The sequence below is a fragment of the Mustelus asterias genome, chromosome 14 (genome assembly GCF_964213995.1).
Source record: "Mustelus asterias chromosome 14, sMusAst1.hap1.1, whole genome shotgun sequence".
Taxonomy (NCBI): Eukaryota; Metazoa; Chordata; class Chondrichthyes; order Carcharhiniformes; family Triakidae; genus Mustelus; species Mustelus asterias.
The window spans coordinates 74,984,200-75,007,618 of record NC_135814.1 but is presented as its reverse complement, the minus strand read 5'-3'; the positions used below and the strand labels follow the sequence as shown (position 1 = coordinate 75,007,618).

Sequence of the window (23,419 nt, the reverse complement as noted above, 5' to 3'; positions counted from 1 at the left end):
TGTATGGTAACATGCCATGGGACAAGCAGGTCTGTAATTTAACATGTATTAAGAGGTAACTGACTCATCTTAAATTTAATTTCTGGCTTCAACTGCCAGCACATAGATTTCCTAAGCTGTCTGAAATTCATCAGGTTGAAAGTGAGAGGACAGTTTGGATTCATGGTCTTCAATTGAGAGTTGCTTCTTTGCCTAAATAAAAGTCTCTGTTCACAGGACTTGTTCTGCGAGTGTATTTGATTTGATTTATTGTTGCCACATGTATAAGTATACACTGAAAAGTATTGTTTCTTGCGCACTATACGGACAAAGCATACCATACATAGAGAAAGAAAGGAGAGGTGCAGAATGTAGTGTTACAGTCTTAGCTAGGGTGTAGAGAAAGATCAACTTAATGAGGTAGGTCCATTTAGAAGTCTGATGGCAGCAGGGAAGAAGCTGTTGTTGAGTCAGTTGGTATGTGACCTCAGACTTTTGTATCTTTCCGGTGGAAGAGTGTGTCCGGAGTGTGTGGGGCCCATAATTATGCTTTCTGTGTTCTAAGGCAGTGGGAAGTGTCGACAAAGTCAATGGGTAGGAGGCTGGTTTAGGCGATGGACTGGGCTTCATTCATGACCCTTTTGTTGTTTCTTGCAGTCTTGGACAGAGCAGGAGGCATACCAAGCTGTTATACAACCAGAAAGGATGCTTTCTATGGTGCATCTGTAAAGGTTGGTGAGAGCTGTACTGGACATGCCGAATTTCCTTAGCCTCCTGAGGAAGTAGAGGCATTGGTGGGCTTTCTGAAATATAACGCTGGCATGGAGGGACCAGGAAAGGTTGTTGGTGATCTGGACACCTAGAAACTTGAAGGTCCCAACCATTTCCACTTCATCCCTGTTGCTGCAGACAGGGGTATGTTCTCCACTACGCTTCCTGAAGTTGATGACTATCTCCTTCGCTTTACTGACATTGAGGCAGAGATTACTGTTGTCACACCAGTTCACCCAGGTTCTCTATCTTTCCTGTACTCCATCTCATCATTGTTTGAAATCTGACCCACCACGATGGTGTCATCAGCAAACTTGAAAATTGAGTTAGAGGGGAATTTGGCCACACAGTCATAGGTATGTAAGGAGTACAGTAAGGGGCTGAGGCACAGCATTGTGGGGCGCCAGTGTTGAGGATAATCGTGAAAGGGGTGTTCCTATTCTCACTGATTGTGATCTGTGGGTTAGGAAGTCTTGGATCCAGTTGCAGAGGGAGGAGCCGGGCCCTAGGCCACAGAATTTGGAGATGAGTTTTGTTGGAATAACGGTGTTAAAGGCTGAGCTGTAGTCAATAAATAGGAGTCTGATCTAAGTGTCTTTGTTATCCAGGTATTCCAGGGTTGAGTGTGGGGCCAGGGAGATGGCATCTGCTATGGATCTATTGCGGCAATGAGGTAAACTGTAATGGATCCAGGCACTCTGGGAGGTCAGAATTGATTCGTCCCATGACTAACCTTTCGAAGCACTTAATAATGACGGATGTCAGAGCTACCGGACGATAGTCATTTCACTACTTTAGAAGGGATTTCCAAAACTTGGGTGGCAATTTCTGCCTTCTCAAACATTTACCATTTCACTGTGCAGAGGGATGAATGCAGAACTGCAGCTCACAGGAGGCAATGCTCCCAACACGGTGTAATGGCAGAGGATGAGCTTTCTTGGACATGATTGTGCACTAGTGCTTCAGGAATTTCAAACTTGTATAGTGGCCAGTGCTGATATTTGCAGCCTTATGGAACAAGACTGCTAGGTAGACCAGCTAGGCACACATGGTTAATGGGGGTCAAGGTCTCTGCAGGTATTGAATCTCTTTGCCTCTGACACTTTCCAGGGATATGTTGGTAACACCTGCAGAATCTTGCAATCTGGTGCGTGTAAGTGTATCTCCCTAATGACAAATGCTGTGTTTGCTGGAGCTGCCACTTGCATCTATTTGGTGACTAATGTGGTCAGTTAGAAAGAATGGGCACTCATTTTCTGCTCTGGCTATATCACATGTGAATCACATGGGCTTTGTATCCAGGAAGAGATGCTGATTAGCTACCCTCGAGTGCCCAACTCTCTTTCATCTTGGAGCTAAGTAGACTGTTTAAAGAACCATTATTTATAACCTGACTTATTCAGCACTTTTCTGGGACTTTAGAAACTTACTGTCTACCCATTGTTATCACAGTGGTTGCCACCATTGACTCCATACGTAAACACTTAGCATAATCTTCCCAGGTAAACAATCTGGGCCCCCTTTAATCACTAACAACCAAAATACCCAGGCTTGCTGTCAGGCAGATTTCAGAACAGGTCAAATGACCCCTTCATTTCACCTTAAATTAAAGAAACAGTTCTAAAGTCTAATAATCATGCAAGCCTCATTGTAACAAGAGCCACCCCGGTGATCAACCTCACCCTGGTGTTTTACACACTATTCTGCAAGGGGAGAAAGAATAGAGTTATGAGTGTGAGAAATGGAATGTGTTAAGAGAATAGAATGACAACACTTGTGGAGGATGTGTGGAATGGGCATGAGGTAACACCAAGATGGTGACTGTCAGTGGTGGCTGTCCCAAGGAATTGCCTTGAGAGAAAGGAATGCAAGAATTGTTGGCCTGAGGAGTGATGTGCAACAGAAGGTTGGACAAATTAGTGAGCACTTAAACGTTAGATTCTACTCACCTTTGCAGCTCTTATAAAGTAATTGAACCTGTTGTCGCACTGCATCCATGTGCAATAGACCATACTTTTGCTGCTCACCTATTCAGGCACACCCACCTGGTTTCATTTGCAGTTTATATTGTTGTGAAGTTGAGTAGAGTAATTGTAGATTGGTGTTTGTAAAATGCTAGGGAAAAAACATTGCATGATTTCTTTAAAAGGTGGTACTTTTTCTGCGCTTAGAAAGTTTTAAAAACAATGCAAGTACATACAAAGTGCCCAAAGTGAAACATTTGTATCGGAAGGCCAAGCAGCAGTATTACCACGGCAACAGGCTGTCAGGCTTTTTGAATGTTTTTGAATCAATTTGAATTAGGCACTTAGATACCAAGAACCTATTACATTTAAATCTGATGGTTTTGGCAACCTCGGACCAATCCTATTGTGGAGGATATTGATATGTCATCACAGGTATAAAAGGAAGGAGGCAATGGGACAAAAGGAGAGAGCAACTGCCAGAGTAACAGTTCTTAGTTCAGCTCTGAGAGAGAGAACTGCTGGCTGTCATAGTTTCATTTATGTCTTAAGCGAAAGCACCATCTCGATGGCGAAGGTACCAAAGAAGAATCAATAGAGAAGGCCCAGAATATTCCGGAAGACACAAAACCTGGTTGTAATTTAGAGAGTGACTAAAATTCTATTTTTTGTTAATGAGTGGGAATTGTATTCATCTGAACAACATTCCATTAGAATTGTGTTTTATTCAGTTTGTTAATAGTTTAGTTAATTTGTTCACTTAGATAAATGAATTGTTATTTGTTGATTTTAGAGTGTGTGTCAGGGAGTTATTTTTATTTAACCATTAAATGTTGCTGAAGAGCAGATCATACCACTTCACATTCACCTTTTACAGATTATAGGGCGAGGTACTCCTCTTTGAATGGTTAGGTGTTCGTTCTCAGGGGGAGGGATCAACCTCCGCTTTATAACAATATTTTATAGAAACATAGAAAAACTACAGCACAAAACAAGCCTTCGGCCCCACAAGTTGTGCCGAACATATCCCTACCTTTTAGGCCTACCTATAACCCTCCATCCTATTAAGTCCCATGTACTCATCCAGGAGTCTCTTCAAAGACCCTATTGAGTTTGCCTCCACCACCACTGACGGCAGCCGATTCCACTCGCCCACCACCCTCTGTGTGAAAAACTTCCCCCGAACATTTCCCCTGTACCTACCCCCCAGCACCTTAAACCTGTGTCCTCTCGTAGCTGCCATGTCCACTCTGGGAAAAAGCCTCTGAGAGTCCACCCGATCTGTGCCTCTCAACATCTTATACACCTCTATCAGGTCTCCTCTCATCCTACGTCTCTCCAAGGAGAAAAGCTCGAGCTCCCTCTGCCTATCCTCATAAGGCATGCCACTCAATCCAGGCAACATCCTTGTAAATCTCCTCTGCACCCTTTCAATCTTTTCCACATCCTTCCTATAGTGAGGCGACCAGAACTGAGCACAGTACTCCAAGTGGGGTCTGACGAGGGTCTTATATAGCTGCATCATTATCCCCGGACTCCTAAACTCAATCCCTCGATTGATAAAGGCCAGCACACCATACGCCTTCTTAACCACCACCTCCACCTGCAGGGCCGATTTCAGAGTCCTATGGACCTGGACGCCAAGGTCCTTCTGATCCTCTACAGTACTAAGAGTCTTTCCCTTTATATTGTACTCCTTCATCCCATTTGACCTACCAAAATGGACCACTACGCATTTATCTGGGTTGAAGTCCATCTGCCACTTCTCCGCCCAGTCTTGCATCCTATCTATGTCCCTCTGTAACTTCTGACATCCCTCCAGACTATCCACAACCCCACCAACCTTCGTGTCGTCGGCAAACTTACCAACCCATCCCTCCACTTCCTCATCCAGGTCATTTATGAAAATGACAAACAGCAAGGGTCCCAGAACAGATCCCTGGGGCACACCACTGGTGACCGACCTCCATTTACAAAAAGACCCATCTATACCCACTCTCTGCCTCCTTTGGGCAAGCCAGTTCTGGATTCACAGGGCAGCAGCCCCTTGGATCCCATGCCCCCTCACTTTTTCTAGAAGCCTTGCATGGGGGACCTTATCGAACGCCTTGCTAAAATCCATATAAACCACATCTACCGCTTTCCCTTCGTCAATGTGTTTAGCCACATTTTCAAAGAACTCCACCAGGCTTGTGAGGCACGATACGATCTGCCTTTGACAAAGCCATGCTGAGTATTCTTGAACATACTAAACCTCTCTAAATGCTCATAAATCTTGTCCCTCAGGATCTTCTCCATCAGCTTACCAACCACTGAGGTTAGACTCAGCGGTCGGTAATTTCCTGGGCTATCCCTTATATTTCCTTATATATTCCAACTATTTAATTTGAAACTCTACACGTGCAATTGGAATTTGATTAAAGAGGCATGGGAAGAACCATTTCATGAACAGTTGAGCTGCTGGTCACCCTCAGTGCAATTGAGTCCAAACATAAAATTCAACCCAGTGTTTCACGTTGCTGATCTTTCACCATAAGTGTCCAGTGAGGCTGATCGCCATAGTGATAAAATATTGAATACCATTGTGAGCTTTGACTTAGAGCAGAATGATGTAAAATGCTGGCTCGTAGATGCCAATATATTAAATTTGTAACCTTCTTGCATTTAGACTGTTCCAGAAGAGAATGATTACAATGAATATTAAAAGATTAAGTGATTGTATTGTGAATAGATTTTCATTGCCGCACCAGGGTGCAATGATAATGGAGGAGGGAACACAGCATGAAAACTGTAGACAAATGGCTTCTTTGCAAAATTTGTAGTTTGTATTTTATAAATTCCAGCTGTTTAATTTCAAATTCTATGTGCAATCAGAATTCTGCTGTGCTCAGATTCTTATCAGTAAAATCAAATACTATGTTAATCCATATGTTAAGTAAACTGGACTTTGTATCAGCCACACTTGCTCTTAAATGACTAATGTCAGCTTCAAGCACCTGCAGGCTTGCTGACAAATAGGAAGCACAAAAAACAGCAATGGTTTCAATTGTAAGTTAATGGTTGACCAAATTTGTAATTTTTTTCGAAGAAAACTGCTGAATTACTGAAATAGCAAAAAGATAACAGGCTAATGAGGTTGGCTTGCTAGAGTATGAAGTCCCTGATGAGTCCTTTCGGTAGGCGGGATGTTCTTGGCGGTGGACTCCCCAGAGGCCACCGCCCACAAATTAGTTTTATTGAACGTCCCGCCCTTCATTCCCGTGGAGCTCCTCTTCCCCCACTCCATCTACTGGGGGAGGTCAGGTCCAGAGTGGCACGTGTACTTCTTCCGGCACTAGGTCTTCGTCCGCCTGGCCTGGGAGTAGTGCCTCGAGGGGTGGTTTAACATCTCCTTTGAGGGGACCACCTACCGGGTCTTATGGTCCACGGACGGCATGCCGTGCCATGCGTGTAAGGAGGCGGGGCACATCAAAAAGAGCTGCCCCGCCTCCAAGGCTGCCGACCCCCACCCCAAGGCGGCTGCAGCTGGCACCGCAGCCCCCGCTCTCCCCAACGAAGTACCACCTGGCCCCCCACAAGGGGAGGCCACGCTGGCAGCGGCTGCCACTTTGGCTGCCGGCGGGGGGGAGAGCGGAGCCTCCGGGAGGCCAGAGGACCCCGGGCAACAAGGGCAAAAAGAAGGGGGGGGGAACGGAACCCCGACCCCCCACTACCCCAGTCACCCCGGCAGCCGGCTCGGGGAACAAGTCCACCTCCGCCCCCCCTCCAACACCATCTACCGGGTCCGTTGATGCCTCAGTGTCCTGTGCTGGGCCCAGTGTCGCGGGTGCGCAGGTTCCCGGGTCCGGGCGTGGGGGGGGCGCGTGACCCCGAGCCGGCAGATGTGACACCTCCCGGGGAGGGGAAAGGAAAAGCCAAGGGGTGGGGCAGGAAGGAGAGAGGCAGAGTGTGAGGGGCATCCCCTGCCAGAGGGCTGCCCCTCAAGAAGACGCGCTACACCTCGGGGGAGGGGGAATCTGAGACCTGTGGGGCTCCCCACACCCCCTCCCCTAGCTTAGAGGTGGTGGCGCCCACGCTCCTCTCCCAATTTGTGCCCCGCCCCCACCCGTCTTCGTGCCTTGCCCCCAGAACGGGGGCAAGAGCACAAAGAAGAAAAAGACTTAAAGAAGAAACACGTGCTGCCACAGTCTTCCAAGCAGGACTCCCGGGGCCGGGTGAGAGCGGGGCCCCCGTGGCTCCGTTCCACCCGGTGCAATTTAGCACCCCGGAGGAGTTCCTCTTTAGCCTGCTGGAGGACTGCGGCAGCACCCCGTTGTTTGGGTCCTTGGGTGGTAGTGGCGAGGAAGGCCCCTCTTTGTCCCGACCTTTGCTCCTCAGTGCCCCCAACCTCGGATTGGAGGGTTCTCTGGACCTGTAGGGTGCCCAGGCGTCTGGGGCAGAGCGGGGGACTGAGCCGCTGCTGCCCTCGGAGCCCAGAAACCAGGGAGGAGCCCAGGGGGAACCCCTCCTCCGCCGATCCTGGGGGTTCAATCAGGGGGCAGTTAGGACTTGTTGGCGGCTCCATGTCGCCCGCCGTATGCCCTACGGTGGGAGACTCGGAGTCGCAGGGCGAATGCCCTGAAGAGGTAGGCTGCTTGGTGGTGGGCACAGGGACAATTTTAGAGTCTGCCTGGAGCGAGGCGGGAGACTCCCTCATGCCCCCCCACCGAGTTGCCCCTCATCCCCTCTGGGGAACTCAGGGCCTTTATAAAAGACCACTCTGGTCGCCCTGACAGTGTCCAACTAGCCCTCGACTGTTGGTCGGACCTGGCGCTGCTTGTCCGGTCCACGCAGGCCTGCTCACAGGTTGCGTCGGGTCTGGCTGAAAAAGAGCGGCGTCGGGTACAGGAGTTCCTCTCTGGGCTCATGGGGGAGTGGACTGGCGCAAGATGAGTAAGTGGTAACGGTGGCACTAAGCTACTGACATGAAGGTGACTATAGCCACCCCCAACGGCAGCAGTGAGCCACTCTGCAGGTTCCAGAACCCCTCAGTCCTCCGCGATGGGAAGTATGCGGTGTATTTCCTGCAAGAAAGCCGTACCATTCCGGGAGACGAAGCCCAATGGCTCCTGGAGTGGCGAGGGGGTGTCGACATAAGCCACTTCACGCTCGCTTCTAGTGGGGTGGCTATCTTGTTGGCCCCGCATTTTCAGCCGAAGATCTTGGGGGTCAAGGAGCCGGTGCCAGGCCGGTTGCTGCACTTGACGGTCCGCGAGGGGGGCGTGGTCATTCACTTGCTGAACGACGACGCCTCGACCGCCGGACCACAGCAAACGACTTTCTACGAGAAAGTGTCCGCTCACCTCAACACCATCAATGGGGGCGATTGCATGATCCTCGGGCGGGGGGGGGCAGATTTCAACTGTACCTTCGAGGCACGGGACCGCACCGGCCCCTGGCTGCGCACCCGGACGTAGGGGTGGTCCTGTCGGCTTATGCTGATGACGTGCTCCACTGAAGAGAGGTGGCAGTTTTTCAAGGAATGTCTGTCTAGGGTTCTACAGGACAACGTTCCGAGCAGACAGGGAGGTGTTGGTCGGTTAAAGGAACCGTGGTGCACGAAAGCTGTGCGGGACCTAGTCGAGAAGAAAAGGAAAGCGTACAAAAGGCTCAGAGAGCTTGGCGAAGATAGGGATTTGGAAGAGTATACGGCTTGTAGGAAGGGACTAAAGAAGGAAATTAGGAGAGCCAGAAGGGGTCGCGAGAAGGCCCTGGCAGGTAGGATTAAGGAAAACCCTAAGGCGTTCTATAAATATGTGAAGAGTAAAAGGATGAGACGTGACGCAACAGGGCCGATAAAAGGTGAAGGCGGGAAAGTCTGTACGGAACCAGTAGAAATGGCAGAGGTGCTCAATGAGTATTTTGCCTCGGTTTTCACACAGGAGAAGGACCTGGGTGGATGTACTGCGGGCGTGCAGTGGACTGAAAGGATTGAGTATGTGGACTTTAAGAAAGAGGTTGTGCTGGAATCTTTGAATGGCATCAAGATAGACAAGTCGCCGGGTCCGGATGGGATGTACCCCAGACGACTGTGGGAGGCGAGGGAAGAGATTGCAGAGCCTCGGTGATGATTTAGCGTCGTCGATGGAGACGGGAGAGGTGCCGGAGGATTGGAGGATTGCGGATGTGGTTCCTATTTTCAAGAAGGGGAATAGGGATAGCCCAGGTAATTACCGACTGGTGAGTCTAACCTCAGTGGTTGGTAAACTAATGGAGAAGATCCTGAGGGACAGGATATATGAGCATTTAGAGAGGTTTAGTATGCTCAAGAATACTCAGCATGGCTTTGTCAAGGGCAGATCGTGCCTTACGAGCCTGGTGGAGTTCTTCGAAAATGTGACTAAACACATTGACGAAGGGAAGGCGGTAGATGTGGTTTATATGGATTTTAGCAAGGCGTTCGATAAGGTCCCCCATGCAAGGCTTCTAGAAAAAGTGAGAGGGCATGGGATCCAAAGGGCTGCTGCCCGGTGGATCCAGAACTGGCTTGCCCAAAGGAGGCAGAGAGTGGGTATAGATGGGTCTTTTCCTAAATGGAGGTTGGTCACCAGTGGTGTGCCCCAGGGATCTGTTCTGGGACCCTTGCTGTTTGTCATTTTCATAAATGACCTGGATGAGGAAGCGGAGGAATGGGTTGCTAAGTTTGCCGACGACACGTAGGTTGGTGGGGTTGTGGATAGTCTGGAGGGATATCAGAAGTTACAGAGGGACATAGATAGGATGCAAGACTGGGCGGAGAAGTGGCAGATGGACTTCAACCCAGATAAATGCGTAGTGGTCCATTTTGGTAGGTCAAATGGGATGAAGGAGTACAATATAAAGGGAAAGACTGTTAGTACTGTAGAGGATCAGAAAGACCTTGGGGTCCGGGTCCATAGGACTCTGAAATCGGCCCCGGAGGTGGAGGAGGTGGTTAAGAAGGCGTATGGTGTGCTGGCCTTTATCAATCAAGGGATTGAGTTTAGGAGTCCGGGGATAATGATGCAGCTATCGTCAGACCCCACTTGGAGTACTGTGCTCAGTTCTGGTCGCCTCACTATAGGAAGGATGTGGAAAAGATTGAAAGGGTGCAGAGGAGATTTACAAGGATGTTGCCTGGATTGAGTGGCATGCCTTATGAGGATAGGCTGAGGGAGCTCGGTCTTTTCTCCTTGGAGAGACGAAGGATGAGAGTCCTAATAGAGGTGTATAAGATGTTGAGAGGCATAGATCGGGTGGACTCTCAGAGGCTTTTTCCCAGAGTGGAAATGTCTGCTACGAGAGGACACAGGTTTAGGGTGCTGGGGGGTAGGTACAAGGGAGATGTTAGGGGTAGGTTTTTCACACACAGGGTGGTGGGCGAGTGGAATCGACTGCGTCAGTGGTGGTAGAGGCGAACTCAATAGGGTCTTTTAAGAGACTCCCGGATGAGTACATGGAGCGTAATAGGATGGAGGGTTGTAGGTAGGTCTAGAAGGTAGGGATGTGTTGGGCACAACTTGTGGGCCGAAGGGCCTGTTTGTGCTGTAGTTTTTCTATGTTTCTATGTTCACGGACCCGGCAGACCTGCGGACGATGCGAGAATGCCAGGCGGTGTACTTCGCCGCGTCCTCCATCAGGATCAACTGGGCCAAGTGCTCCGGACTCCTGGTCGGTCCGTGGGAGTCTGACCCCCTTCCGGAGGAGCTTAGGCCTGGACCAACCTCCTCTACCTGGGGGTCCATCTCTGCCCAGCCGAGGAATCCTGGCCGGCGAACTGGCAGGAGTTGGAGGCCAAAGTCTCCACTCGCCTGAGTCGCTGGACAAGACTGCTCCGAGTGCTGTCCTACAGGGCGCGAGTTCTCGTCATAAACCAGCTGCTCGCCTCCATGTTGTGGTACGGCTGGTCACTTTGACCCCTCCCCCTGGCTTTGTCACCGATATCTGGAAAACCCTCGTGCGGTTCTTCTGGGACAACCGACTGCACTGGGTCTTTGCTGAGGTTCTGCATCTCCCACTTGGGGAGGGCAGCCGAGGTCTGGTGTGCCTCTGCACACAGATAGCGACCTTCAGCCTCCAGACCCTTTACGTCGAGCCTCCTCCACAATGGTGTGCCCTGGCGATGTATTTCTTCCGCCAGTTGCACGGCCTGAATTATGACGTGCAGCTCCTGCATATAAATCTGGGGCGTGTTCCAACCACCTTGCAGGCATTGCCCTCTTTTACCAGGACCTTCTCACAGTCTGGAACACGGTCGCCTCGCGACGCAGCTCTCCCCCGTCAGGAGTAGCGGCTCTTGTGCGAGAGCCGCTGCTCAGGAATCCGCTCCTCCAGCCGTATAACTTAAGGTAGCTGGCGGAGAGGAGGGCTGTGGATGCCGGGGTGACCAGGATCGGGGACGTGCTGGATGGCGGAGGAGCGCACTGGATGAGTCCCCACCCGCTGGCTGAGCGTGCGGGGGTGGCTGTCTGACGCACGGCCAAAGCCATCCAAGACCTTAGGACGTTTGTGCTCGGCCCCGAATGCACATGTGGTGTCGAGGTGGCTCAGGCTCAGGATCGCACCCGAGCGTTCGCCTGCTTGGACGGAATTTCACATTGGCCCAAAGCCTCGATGACCCCCCCCCACCCCCGGAAATGTCCTCCGTGCCCTTTCCCACAGCACGGAGGCGTTTCCTGTACGGGCTGCTGCTGCACACCTTCCACTACCGCGTCCTCGCCTGTCACCCGGATACACCTTGGCGGGCCTTGTTGCTGCCGAGCGGCGGAGGTCCCTCTATGGAGGGATCTTCCCCAATTATCTTGGGGACCTGGGGTGTTGCACACAGCAGTTCCATACAACCATAGGTTTTTCTGGTTCACGGGCTCCCAAGCTTACCACTTCTGTGGCGTTGTGGAGTCCATGGACCATGTCTACGTTTTGTGTCTTAGGTTGCACTCCCTTTTCGTTTACCTGAAAAACCTTTTATTGATGTTTTGTTTGAAGTTCAGCCCCATGCTCCTGATCTACGGGCACCTGCTGCGGAGAGGGGCGGGTTGGGATGGCGACCTCCTCGTCAACCTGGGCCTGGCGAGGCGAGCTATCAACAGGTCCAGGCAGCGGGCGATCGACGGGTCGTCCATCCTGATTGTCTGCCCCTCTACCGAGGCTATATTCGCGGCCAGGTGTCCCTGGAAAGGGAGCATGCAGTGTCCACGGGCGCAGTTGACGCCTTTCGCGCCTGCTGGGCACCGTCGGGATTGGGGTGTATTATAAACCCCAAAAATCACATTATGATTTAATGTTTTAAGTTTCCTTTCGACTTTGTCTTTGGTTCGGGCTGTTCTCCCTTTCTTTTGGGGATCTGCCCCTTTTAATTTGTCCCTAAGTTAATTTGAGTTTGTTTACTTGGTTGGTGTTGAAAGAAATCCCTGATGAGTCCTAATTGATGACCCAATCAGGGAGCCTCATGCTCCCTATTTAAAGCAGGTGTCAGTTTCTCTGCTGCATTAGCTAGGGGCCCCTAAGAATGAGAGTTCTGTTGTATTATAGTTGGGAAATAAAAAGCAATTGGTGACGGGACTTTCGCCTCCGTGGGGTTATTTCAATAACCATGAACAATTTTAGAAATATTGTGCAGAATCAAATTCCCCCACCTCCATGAGTGGCTATGAAGTGGGGATTGCCATTTAATCATGTGAGAAAGGATTGGGGGAAGAGTCCTTTATGTTCTTGACTCCCAATTCGGTCAGAGGTAAGGTCATATTCGGTCTTCTAGCCTAGTTCAGTTCCAGTTCAGTTTCAAAATAAGGGTAGGCTGTGCTCAGACCCAAGGGCACACACGGTCTCGAGGAAGCGCAACTGTGCAGTGGGATCCCGCCTGAGCGTACCCCTACTCGGACAGAATTTCACATTGGCCCCAAACCTAGATTTCACCCCCCCACCCCCCCAAAGTCAGCTATTGCACAGCTTGAGCCGCCTCGTGGAAATGCCCTCTGTGCCCTGTGGAGGCATTTCCTGTATTGGCTGCTGCTGCACACCTTCTACTACCGCGTCCCTGCCCGTCGCCTGGATACACCTTGGTGGGCCTTGTTGCCGACGGGCGGCAGAGGTCCCCAGTGGAGGTGCCTCTACGGAGGATCTCTCCCCCCCCCCCCCCCCCCCCCCCCCCCGCCCCCCGCTATCTTGGGACTGGGGTGGAGGGTGCTGCACGCAGCAGTACCGTACTATCGTAGCTTCTACCAGTTCACGGGCTCCCACATGTGCTCTTCTTGCAATCTTGTGGAGTCTGTGGACCATGTCCAAAGATGTGCGGGTTAGGTTGATTGGCCAGGTTAAAAATTGCCCCTTAGAGTCCTGGGATGTGTAGGTTAGAGGGATTAGCGAGTAAATATGTGGGGGTAGGGCCTGGGTGGGATTGTGGTCGGTGCAGACTCGATGGGCCGAATGGCCTCCTTCTGCACTGTAGGGTTTCTATGATTTCTATGTCTATGTTATGTGTTGTAGGCTGCACAACCTTTTCAGTTTTCTCAAAAACCTTTTATTGATGTTTTGTTTGTACTTCAGTCCCAGGCTCCTGATCTACGGGCACCTGGTGTGGAGGGGGGCGGAGAAGGAGGAGGACCTTCTCGTGAACCTGCTCCTGGGCCTAGCAAGGCATTCCATGTACAGGTCCAGGCAGCAGGCGATCGAGGGAGTTGTCCAACCTCACTGTCTGGCTCTCTACCGCGGCTACATTTGTGGCTGGGCGTCCCTGGAAAGGAAGCATGTGGTGTCCGAGGGCACAGTTGATGCCTTCCATGCCCACTGTGCACCGCAGGGACTGGTGTATTATTGACCCCTTTAATCACATTTTAATTTGATGTTTTAAGTTTCCTTTCTGCTTTGTTTTTTTGTTTTGGGCGGTTCCCCTCCTTTTAGGGAGCTGCCTTTTTTGATTTGTCCTTAAGTTAGTTTGATTTTGTTTATTTGGTTCAATGCAAAAAGATATCCCTGATGAATCCTAATTGATGGTCCAATCAGGGAACCTCATGCTCCCTATTTAAAGCAGGTGTGTCAGTCTCTCTGCTGTATTAGCCAGGAGCTCCCGAGAGGCCTGTTTGTATTGGAGTTGGGAAATAAAAAGCAATTGGTGATGGGAGGTTCGCCTCCATGGAGTTGTTTCAATAACCATAAACAATTTTAGAAATATTGTGCGGAATTAAATTCCCCCATCTCCATGAATGGCTATGAAGTGGGGATTGCCATTTAATCATGTGAGAAAGGATGGGGGAAGAGTCCTTTACCTTGACTCCCCAGTTAGGTCAGAGGTAAGGTCATATTCAGTCTTCTAGCCTAGTTCAGTTCCAGTTCAGTTTCAAAATAAGGGATCTCCCATTTAAGATAGCGATGAGGAGGAATTTCTTCTCTGAGGGTCATTAGTCTTTGGAAATCTCTTCCACAGAGAGCAGTGCAGGCTGTTTCACTGAATATATTCAAGGCTGTTCGACAGATTTTTGACCTAAAATAGAAAAGGGATTGAAGGCAGGAAAGTGTAGTTAAGGCCACAAACTAATCAGCCATAATTGTATTGAATGGCGAAGCAGGCTCAAGGGGCCCAATGGCATCTTTTTTCTGTTCTCCTGGAAATGACTGCAGCAGGATTGTCACTGACTCTCCAGCTGGTGTACGAGGCCACTTCTGCGGCCATTTAACTAAGCCTATTGTCTCTTTAAAAAAAAATACAATTTCATAATTCCTCGTGAAGGAATATATCATTGTAAATACCATGTCTGGCAAGTAATCACCTTTAGATTAACTGTGGATTTGCTTCTTTAAAAAAAAGCGCACGCAAAATATCCATAATGAGAAACTTTACTGTCTAACAAAACGTGAATGAAAGAATTCGACGAGCATCTGTCAAACAAAAAATATGTTGCTAACATTGGTGTCTATTATTATTCAGTGTAACAAATACTTGGTTGACACTGAAGCTGAAAAAAGTCAAGGGCATACAAGTCTTGATCTGTCTCTCAAATGACCAAAATCCACTGAGTTTGATAGCTTGAAATTTTAATTTGAAGATTATGTTGCACTTGGAACTTTATTAATTCTTTAAAAAAAACTTCTTCCATTTCAGAGATCTTGGTAAACAGTGCGAAGGCTGACTTAACTTCAAAAGACACCAACAAGAATACAGCTCTTCACTTGGCATGTAGCAAAGTAAGAACAAGAAAATGCCATTTGGTACTTTGCAGCAACTTTATTTCTGGATTTTATCCAGGAAACTTAATCTTCAGAGGTGACAAATGCTTAAAGCTTCCAAGTCAATTATTTTCTTCTCAAGCTCCCTACATCAACTTGTAAATCTAAAATTTCAGTCTAAAACTTTGCTCTATGTTATACAAAACTGTTCACTCATGTTCCACAAATGATACACTGGGGCCACAGAAGTAATAGCATCTATTATCCATTGTATTCCAGATTATTTGTCCATCTTTGTTTATCCTAATCATTGCATTTTTCAACCTGTTCTTGAACAGGAAGAATACAGGAAGGCAGCACGATGGCACAGTGGTTAGCACTGCTGCCTCACTGCACCAGGGACCCAGGTTCGATTTCCGGCTTGGGTCACTATCTGTGTGGAATCTGCACGTTCTCCCCGTGTCTGCGTGGATTTCCTCAGGGTGCTCCGTTTTCCTCCTCAGTCCAAAGATGTGCAGGTTAGGTTAAGTGAATTGGCCATGCTAAATTCTCCCTCAGCGTACCCGAACAGACGCCGGAGTGTGGCGAAAGGGGATTTTCAATGTGAATATAAGCCTACTTATGACTCATAAATAAACTTTACTTTTTATAACCAAATCTCCATTTTGGGCCTGATGTACAAATTCATCCTGAGTTCACATGATGATTATCAACTGTCAGAAATGGAGAGACCAACCTTTCATCCTACTCTTATATGAACTCATTTTATCAGAGCTCAAGCCTCATTAACACAATGAGGCCGAAAGTTGCGTCTACAAAATATTAACTCAAATGATCCTACCGGGAGCAGTGGATCATTTTGCATTATGTGAAGAATCCCAATCTGGTGCTATTGTGCTTATGAAGATTATGGATGTTTGTAATTGAAATGTAATGAAATATGTTCCAAACAAACTCGATACAGCTACAATCAACCAAAATATCTTCAAGCTGAACAGAATACCACAAAAGAAAGTGATTCATAGTATATTGCTAAAATATCCAGCAATACATCATTACTTTAATGTGGGATATCTTAGTTTCCCTCAGCTCTACAATATTCTTGATCCTGCATATTTCTTCTTCCCAGTGTATCAATTCTCACTGTGGTATGAATTTAGGGACAATTGTATCCTGCGGCTTTCTCACCCAAATCCCCATTATTCATGTGAGTTTGGATAGTGAGAGCTGGGAGCTAATTTAACTATGGCTAAATCAGGGCTCAAACCTGACTGTTTTCTTTCCAATTATCAAACACGTGCTTTTTTCACAAGGGCACTGGCTAGCAATTAAAAGCGGAAACCTATCTGACATTTGTATTTCTAAACCAGGAGAACTGATGCAATGTCCCCAAATGCCATCCTGTCAAAAATCAGCTGACTGAATACATACAGCAATTGATTATGGAACTTTCTGGTGCTGTGTGCTGCAGCTTTTGGAAAGAAAATTAGAAATACCATACCTGTAGAAAAAAATATATTAAATGCTATGTGGGGGCTGCAATAAATCAGATTTTCTTTTGAGGAGGTTCAAAGCTTTTGATTCAGCTGAAGTTGAAACTGAGCAGGAATTGAACTGAAGGAAGTAGAAATTTATCTGTGATATACCAAGATGAGCAGGAAATGAAACTGTCATGCTTCAAACCTAGCATATAATCAAAACTTTATTAAATGAATAAAGCTCCAAAGCATGATGATGGTACATACAGAATATGCACAGAATTTAACATGAATTGTGCCATTTCTGGCAGGGTCATGAAAAATGTGCCTTGTTCATCCTTGAGAAGATGGATGGTACAAGCCTTATTAATGCAACGAACAATGCACTGCAAACGTAAGTAATAGTTACTTCTCAGTAAATTTATTTCTTTGAAAAAAGAATTTCAAAATGATTGTAGCTATTTTGGGGAGAAGAGGCTGATTAATCAGAATACAAACAAACTCAAAAGTGCATGGGAAATCTTTAAATTGGACTGAGGAAACACTTTGAAGTAGTGATCTATAGACTTAATTTTTTAGGTTTGCACAGTACAATGTACCATCTTAATGTTGTATTTAATGCCAGGATGAGCTGCTGACTGCATAACCACTCCATGATCAAGACTGCCCAACTCAACTTGGCTCTTGTTTCAGCTTCTGTTAGAACCTTTATTGATGCTTTTGTTACCTCTAAATTTGACTCTTCCAATGCTCTGCTGTCATTTTTAAAATTTGCACCAAATCCTGTTTGCTCAACATTCCTGCCCACACAGCCTACAATGGCTCCTGGTCCAACAACACTTTGATTTTAAAATAATTATTCTTGTTTTCAAATCCACCCATGATCTTGTCCTTCCCTACAGCTATGACCCCCAAGACCTATGCACTCCTCCAATTCAGACCTCTTGCTCAGCCCCAATTTTAATTGTTCCACCATTTGCAGCATTCAGCTGGTTGGGCACTAAACTCTGGAATTCCTTCCCTAAAGTTCTCAGCCTGTCTCTCTCCTCTATTAAAATGCTTCTTAAGATCTAAGACTGACCAAACTTGGGATGTTTTCCTACATAATAGGGGTGCTCCGGTTTCCTCCCACAATCCGAAGATATGCAAGTTAGGTTGATTGGCCATGCTCAATTGCCCCTTAGTGTCAGGAAGATTAGCAGCATAAATACGTGGGATTACAACGATAGTGCCTGGGTGGGATTGTTGTCAATGCAGGCTTGATGGGCTGAATAGCCTCCTTCTGCACTGTAGGGATTCTATAATTAAAGATGTAATATAAATGTAAGTTGTTGCTGTCATTGTCTGATAAATGATCTAATTACTATCAGAAGAAAACTTTTTTTCTAGTTTTCATCAGATCCATGATGAATATGGATGTTGAGATAGGAAATAAACCAACAATTGTGTCGCAGTGATATCTCAGTATTGCATATAAACATACGAATCAGGAGCAGGAGTCGGCCACTCAGCCCTTCAAGCATGTTCTACCATTCATTAAGATCGTAGCTGCTCTGATTATAGCCTCAATTCCACATTCCTACTTACCTCCAATATCCTTTCACTCCCTTGCTTATCAAAAATATATCTAGCTCTGCCTAACAAATATTCAAAGATTCTGCTTGTGCCTTTGTGGAAGAGGCTTCCCAAGACTGGCAACCCTCTGAGAAAAAAGAATGCTCATCTCTGCCCTAAATGGTTGACCCCTTATTTTTAAATAGTGGCCCCAGTACAAAATTCCCCCATAAGAGAAAACATCTTCTCCACCTCAACCCTGTAAGGACCCCTCAGGATCTTATATATTTTGATCAAGTTTCCTCTTAGTCTTCTAAATTCCAGTTGGTAAAAGCCTCGACTGTCCAATCTTTCCCCATGAGACAACCTGCCCAATCCAGGTCTTGGTTTAGTAAACCTTCTTAGAACTGCTTCCAGAACATTTACATCCTTCTTTAAATAAAGAGACCAATACTGCACAAAATACTCCAGATGTGGTCCACCAATGCCCTCTGTAACTGAAGCATATAACCTCCCTACTTTTATATTCAATTCCCCTTGCAATAAATGATAACATTCTATTAACCTTCCAGATTACTTGCTGTACCTGCATTCTAGCTTTTTGAGATCCATGCACTAGGATGTCTAAAACTCCCTCAGAGCTCTGATCATTCGGATAATATGCTTTTTATTTTTCCTGCCAAAATGGACAATTTCACACTTTCACACATTATACTCCCATTTGCCAGATCTTTGCCTACTCACATAACCTATCTATATTCCTTTATAGCCTCCTTGTGTCCTCTTCACATCTTAATCCACGTCATATGTTACTTCAAAGAACTCCATTAAGTTGGTTGAACATGATTTATCTTTCGCAACATTGTGTTGACTTTGGTTGGTTACTATGATGCCTGGTTACTCTGAAATTTTCCAAGTGCCCTGCATGGGATTAGGAGTAATTTATTAGCTTGGATAGATGACTGGGTGATGAAGAGAAGACAGAGAGTCGGGCTAAATGGTTTTTTTTCTGGATGGCAAGAATAACTAGTGGGGTGCCACAGGGTTCAGCCCTTGGGCCTCAGCTATTTACAATCTATATTAATGACTTGGATACAGGGATAGAAGACTCTATAGCCAAATTTGCAGATGACAGAAAAATAGGCGGGACAATAAGTTGCAATGAGGAAATAAGAACCCTACAAATGGATATAGATAGGTTAGGAGAGTGGGCCAAAAGGTGGCAGATGGAGTTTAATGTGGATAAGTGTGAGGTCATGTATTGTGGTTGGAAAAATGGGAAGGCAACTTATTATCTCAATGGGGAGAGACTTTGGGGTGCTCCGGTGTAGAGGGATCGGTCATGAGTCACAGAAAACTAGTATGCAGGTACAGCTGATAAAAAAAAGTGAATGGAATGTTGGCATGTATAGCTAAAGGAGTAGAATATAAAAGTAAGGAAGTACTGTTGCAATTATACAAGGCATTGGTGAGACCGCACCTGGAGTATTGTGCACAGTTTTGGTCCCCTTATTTGAGGAAAGATGTAGTGGCATTGGAGGCAGTTCAGAGGAGGTTCACTAGATTGATTCCAGAGATGAAGGGTTTGTCCTATGAAGACAGATTGAATAGTTTAGGCCTATACTCTCTGGAATTTAGAAGAATGAGGGAAGATCAAATTGGGATATGTAAGATGATAAAAGGTATCGATAAAGTAGAGTGGATGCTTTCTCTTGTGGGGCATTCTAGGACGAGAGGTCATAGTCTTAGGATAAGGGGTAGCAAATTTAATAGAGTTGAGGAGAAACTACAAAATGGTTGTGAATCTGTGGAAGTTGCTACCCCAAAGTGTGGTGGATGCTGGGACAGTGGATAAATTTAAGGAGGTGCTAGACAGATTTTTAATTGGTAATGGGTTGATGGGTTATGGGAAGAAGGAAGGAAGATGAGGAGCATATCAGCCATGATCGAATTGGCAGAATGGCCTAATTCTGCTCCTGTATCTTATGAACCTACAGGCCGGGATTTTACGACCTCGGGCGAGGCTCATAAAATCTTGCCCGAGGCCAATGGAGAATTCCGTTCAGTGTGCCTCACCTGCCCTGATTCCGGGGCGGGCAAGGCAGTAAAATTCTGGCCATAATGTCTTTAATAATGGCTTCTAACATTTTTGCTAAGCCAAAGGTTAAACTAACTGCCTGTAGTATCCTGCTTTTTGTTTTTTGAATAAAGGGGTTACATTTGCTACTTTCCAATCTAATGAAACCTTCCACAAATCGAGGGAATTTTAGAAAATTAACACCAATGCACCAACTATTTCACAGGAAGCTTCCTTTAGGACCCTTGGATGAAGTATATCAGGACCCAGGGACTTGTCAGCCTGCAGATCCAACAATTTTCTCAGTACCATTTCCCAAGTGATTGTCATTTTCCTGAGTTTCTCCCTCCCTTTCATTTCCTGATTTACAGCTATTTCTAGCACGTTACTTTTATCCTCTATAGTGAAGTCCGATGCAAAATGCTGGTTCAGTTCACCTGCCATCCCCTGTTATTAATTATTAATTCTGCAGACTCATTTGTTATCGGACCAGCACTCACTTTGTCAACTTTTTAAAAATAAATATCTACAGAAACTCTTACTATCTATCTTTATATTTCTATCTAGCTTTCTCTTGCACTCTCATTTTTCCTTCTTAATTCACCTTTTGGTCTTTGCCTTTTTTATTATTCTGTCCAATCTTCTGACCTGCCACCCATTTTTGCACAATTATATGCTTTTTGATACTATCTTTAGTTTTTTTTTTAGTTAATCAGTGATGTTGTGTCCTCTCCTTGGAATTTTTCTTTTTCGTTGGAATGTATCTATTCTGTATATTCTAAAATATTTCCTGAAATTTCCGCCATTGCTTTCTATTGACCTATTCCTTAACCTAATTTGCCAGTTTACTTAAGCTATCTGTTTTTTCATGCTCTCATAATTGCCCTTATTTAAGTTTAAAATCCTAGTCATGGACCTACTCTTCTCTCCCTCAAACTGAATGTTAATGCCCTTGTAGTTTTTTAAACTTGATGATGAGGCCATCCACAGTTTCCCAGAGAAGGGCCACTTAGATTTACCCATAATGCTGTTAGGTGGGGAGTTCCGGCACATTGATACATTAGTGAAGAAGGGATGTTCAAATCAGGGTGGTGAGTGACTTGGAGAAAGAACATGGTTGTGATGATGTTACTATTCAACTGCTACCCTTGTCCTCCTAAGGGGTGGAAATTGCAGTTTTTTGAGCTGTTGCTGAAGAAGCCTTGATAGACTGCTGTGCTAAATCCTGGAGATGATAAACAATGCATCATCGTAAGCTGGGGATTGATATTTGGGTGAATGGATGAAACACAGATCAAGTATACTGTTTTGACCTGAATGATGTTGAGCTTGAGTTTTATTGCGTGGGCATACCACAATCTGCATGGTTTCCTCCAAGACACCCACCCTCCTGACTTGGGACTATATTGCATTTCCTTTATCGTCCATTGTTGGATCAAAATCCTGCAATCACCTACCAAACAGTACTGCAGTAGTTCAAGAGGCAGCTCACCACCATCACCTTAAGGGCAATTAGGGATGGTCAATAAATGCTGGTCTCACCAGCAATGCCCACAATTCATAAATTAATAAAATTTGTTGGAGAGGACAACTTTGCAAGATTGACTGTGTTGGATTGCCACTGTTGTGTCCTGATTCAATGCTTCGGTCAGAGCGGAGTGATCTTTTCCAATTGATTTTTAAAAAAATTTTAAACTGTTTTTTCGTTTTGTTAGAATTTTTGGGCGGTACTGTGGCATAGTGGTTAGCACTGCTGCCTCATTGCTCCAAGGACCCGGGTTCAATTCCGGACTTGGGTGACTGTCTATATGAACATTCGCCCTGTGTCTATGTGGGTTTCCTCCAGATGCTCCGGTTTCCTCCCACAGTCCAAAAATGTGCAGGTTGGGTGGATTGGACATTCTTGTCCAATTGCCCCTTAGTGTCCCATGTTGTGCAGGTTAGATGGGATTAGCCATGGTAAAAGTGTGGAATTACAGGGATAGGAGAGAGCCTGGGTAAGATACTCTGCCAGAGAGTCGGTGCAGATTCAGTCTTCTGCACTGTAGGGATTCTATGGTTCGATTCTATGGTTTGCTAGGCCATTTTAAAAATTCATTCTTGGGATGTGGACATTGTTGCCTTGGTCAGCATTTATGCCCATCCCTAACTTCCCTTGAGAAGGCGCTGGTGAGCTACCTTTTTGAATTACTGCACTCTTTGTGATTATAGGTGTACCCGCAGTGCTGTTAGAAAGGGAAAAATACCTATGTGGCCTGGAGCTGCATGTCAACTAGGTTGAGTAAGGGTACCAGGTTTCCTTCTCCAAAGGCCCTTACTAAACCAATTGAATTTTTATGATCATCCAACAGTTTAGTGGTTACTATTACTAATACTAGCTCTTTGTTTTATCCTTTTGTTTAAACTGAATTCAAATGGTGGAATTTGAACTAATATTCTCTGGATTTTCAAATTGGGTGTCTGGTTTAGCGGAACATAACCTTGAATTACTGTTCTGCTGTTCTACTATACTATAACTTGTATAGTAAATCAATAACAATTTCAGTAATAGCAAGCTAGATTTTTGGCCCCAGTAGGATCACAGGCAGCCAGGACTGAAAATTAGACCCCCCAGGCCATTTTTGCGGAGGTGGAATTGGGACAGGAGGGCTAATCACTCCACACATGGGTAGCCATTTGGGCTCATTAAGGACCTAATTAAGTCCAATTGAAAGGAGGCCGATTGGAACTTTTTAGTCAACCTCCAGTATTCTGCACCAGCTATGGCCCAGTTTAGGTACCTGGAGGTAGGCACACCACAGATACCCAGGGGCCCAGCACTGCAGGCAAACCCTTCATGGCTGCAAGAGCAGCAAGAAGCAGCCCAGGAGAGGGACCCCCCCCACCCCAGTGTTGGCTTGCTGCTGAATCATTTTAATTAAAGTTTTAAAAATGTTGGAGAGAGGATGCACTCGCTTTGTTACTTATCTTTCATTACAGCGTGCTGTTCCCCTCAACCTGGAAGGCCTCTGGCCCTCCAGGTTTCACACCTCAATTGGATGGAGAATTATTGTTTGGATGTATTTTGTTTACCCACCCTCTCACAAGGGGGTGCTGATTTGTCACTTGTTTAAATAATACAGTCCCCCATCTGTTACATAAAGTTTTTATGATTTTTCTAAAAAAACCATGACAAATCAGCACCACCCAATTAAGAGGTTAGGTAAAAGTAAATTTATTCAAACCTGATTGGTAACTCAGAATTAGCTCTTGGTTCTATGGTAACTTGTATTTTAAATGTACACTTTCAGACCTCTTCACATAGCTGCTCGGAATGGGCTTAAAAAGGTGGTGCATGAATTACTAAGCAAAGGGGCAAGTGTTCTTGCTGTAGATGAAAACGGTGAGTATGGGTTAACTTACTACTAATGTTGCTGCACTCGATTTATTCAACACCC

The 23,419-nt window shown here is 46.2% G+C and overlaps 1 protein-coding gene across 12 annotated transcripts in view; it reads left to right on the top strand.

Annotated features, from left to right (window-relative positions):
• The window catches only part of LOC144503777 (serine/threonine-protein phosphatase 6 regulatory ankyrin repeat subunit C-like), a 202,902-nt gene that overhangs the window by 175,603 nt on the left and 3,880 nt on the right, over positions 1-23,419 (top strand). For all 12 annotated transcript variants that reach the window (XM_078228639.1, XM_078228637.1, XM_078228640.1 and 9 more), the window contains 3 exons: positions 14,809-14,891; positions 16,663-16,745; positions 23,273-23,364. In XM_078228639.1, coding sequence (XP_078084765.1) covers positions 14,809-14,891; positions 16,663-16,745; positions 23,273-23,364 — 258 coding nt within the window. The remainder of the gene's footprint in view (positions 1-14,808; positions 14,892-16,662; positions 16,746-23,272; positions 23,365-23,419) is intronic.